Raw genomic sequence first — 2,500 nt, forward strand, 5'->3', positions numbered from 1 at the left:
CTGTTTTTTCATTGTGCATTAATATGTTATTTTCACAGGCTTGAACAACCGGTCAAGACATCAGAAAGGTGAAACTCTTTACAATTATATATAAATTGACCTTTTTAAACAAAACAAAAAATCATTAATGAAGCATGAACTAGATTAAAAGTGACATTAAATACACGTATAATGTTACAAAAGAATCTATTTCAAATAAATGCTGTTCTTTAGAACTTTATATTCATCAAATAATAAAAAATAATACAAATGAGCTGTTTTCATCATTGATAATAATCCTAAATGTGTGTTGATCATCAGATCCTCATATGAGTGATTCGTGAAGGATCATGTGACACTGAAGACTGGAGTAATGATGATAAATTCAGCTTTGATCACAGGAATAAATCACACTTTACTATATATTCACATAGAGAACAGTTATTTTAAATTGCAATAATATTTCAATGTTTTTACTGTATTTTTGATCAAATAGACTTCTTTCAAAAACATTAAAACTCTTACCGACCCCAAACCTTTGAACGATACTGTATGATCTTAATACACTGCATATGCCCATTTTTAAATACTGTATGCATGTATAAGTTACAATATAAATCCATTACCTAAAACTCATTATTATTCAATTTTAGAGTTCAAAACTAAGTATTGATGTGGCATCTTCAAATTCTTTGCCATTTCTTAAAGTTGAAAAAAAGAAAATAGCAATCAGACACCAGAATTGTCAGTGCAAGGGATTATGGGTAATATTAGTTCAAAAAGCATGGATGGATGGATGGATACACACACAAAAACAAAATCCACAGCAAATAGTAAACCATTGGAGCACCTTTGACATTCAACTTGATTCATTTTTATCTCACATAGACTTATTATGATGGATAGTGTGCAAATCGGGATGCAGACGTCACATGATCTGGCTGTATCAAAGAGACTTATATTTCAAAGGTTACTGCATTAACTGCAAACGCTTAATGAGAAAACATCATGCATGCATTTATATTTATTAGAGCACATGTACTTCTTTAATACATATCTATGGTCTGATTGCTCACAAATCAGTGTTGCTAATTATTCCAAGGTGTGTGTGTGTGTGTGTGTGTGTGTGTGTGTGTGTGTGTGTGTGTGTGTGTGTGTGTGTGTGTGTGTGTGTGTGTGTGTGTGTGTGTGTGTGTGTACGCTATTTTGCCAAAAGTTTTGGGACACCTGCCTTTTATATGCACATGAACTTTAATGCCATCCCATTCTTAATCCGTAGAATTGAAAATGGAGTTGGCCCACCCTTTGCAGCTCTAACAGCTTTGACTCTCCTGGAAGGCGTTCCTCAAGGTTTAGGAGTGTGTTTATGGGGATTTTTGCCCATTCTTCTAGAAGCTCATTTGTGAGGTCAGGCACTGATGTTGGACGAGAAGGCCTGGCTCTCAATCTCCGCTCTAATTCATCCCAAAGCTGTTCTATCGGGTTGAGCTCAGGACTCTGAGCAGGCCAGTCAAGTTCCTCCACACCAAACTCCTCATCCATGTCTTTATGGACCGACGCTTTGTGCACTGGAGCGCAGTCATGTGGGAACAGGAAGGGGCCGTCCCTAAACTCTTCCCACAAAGTTGGGAGCATGAAATTGTCCAATAAGTCTTGGTATGCTGAAGCATTAAGAGTTCCTTTCACTGGAACTAAAGGGCCACGCCCAACCCCTTCAAAAAAACAACACACAATAACCCCCCCTCCACCAAACTTTACACTTGGCACAATGCAGTCAGGCAAATCCCGTTCTCCTGGCAGCCGCCAAACCCAGACTCGTCCATCGGATTGCCAGACAGAGAAGTGTGAATGGTCACTCCAGAGAGTCCAGCTTTACACCACTGCATCTCACGCTGCAATAAAAATCCCACGATGCATTGCACTTGGTGATGTAAGGCTTGGACAAGCTGCTCAGCCATGGAAACCCATTCCATGAAGCTCTCTATGCTGTTCTTGAGCTCATCTCAAGGCCACAGAAGTTTGGAGGTCTGGAGCTGTTGACTCCAGAAAGTTGTTGCTAAGTTTCTGCGCACTGTGACCCTCAGCATGCGCTGACCCTGCTCTGTGATTTTAAGTGACCTATCACTTCATGGCTGAGTTGCTGTTGTTCCCAATCGCTTCCACTTTGTTATAATCCCTCTAACAGTTGAGCGTGGAATATTTAGTAGTGAGGAAATGTCAGGAATGGCCTTATTGCACAGGTGTCAACCGAACACGGCCCCACGCTTGAGTTCACTGAGCTCCTGAGAGCGACCCATTCTTTCACTAATGTGTGTAAAGCGTCTGCAGGCCTAGTGCTTGAGTTATACACCTGTGGCCATGAAGAGATTGAACACCTGAACTCAGTGATTTAGAGGGGCGTCCCAATACTTTTGGTAATATGGTGTATGTGCAAAAGTGTGTTACAAACACCGTTTTGATGTTAAATGCAAAGAAATGTAATGTGATTATTTATGTGCATTTACAGTATTTGTTTTGACTC

General features: G+C 39.8%; 1 protein-coding gene across 1 annotated transcript in view; it reads left to right on the plus strand.

The window, feature by feature from the left end:
* atcayb (ATCAY kinesin light chain interacting caytaxin b) overlaps nucleotides 1-2,500 on the plus strand; it is a 28,165-nt gene that overhangs the window by 18,853 nt on the left and 6,812 nt on the right. The window contains exon 11 of the mRNA XM_067452845.1: nucleotides 39-68. Coding sequence (XP_067308946.1) covers nucleotides 39-68 — 30 coding nt within the window. The remainder of the gene's footprint in view (nucleotides 1-38; nucleotides 69-2,500) is intronic.

This window comes from Pseudorasbora parva, chromosome 9, assembly GCF_024679245.1.
Source record: "Pseudorasbora parva isolate DD20220531a chromosome 9, ASM2467924v1, whole genome shotgun sequence".
NCBI lineage: Eukaryota > Metazoa > Chordata > Actinopteri > Cypriniformes > Gobionidae > Pseudorasbora > Pseudorasbora parva.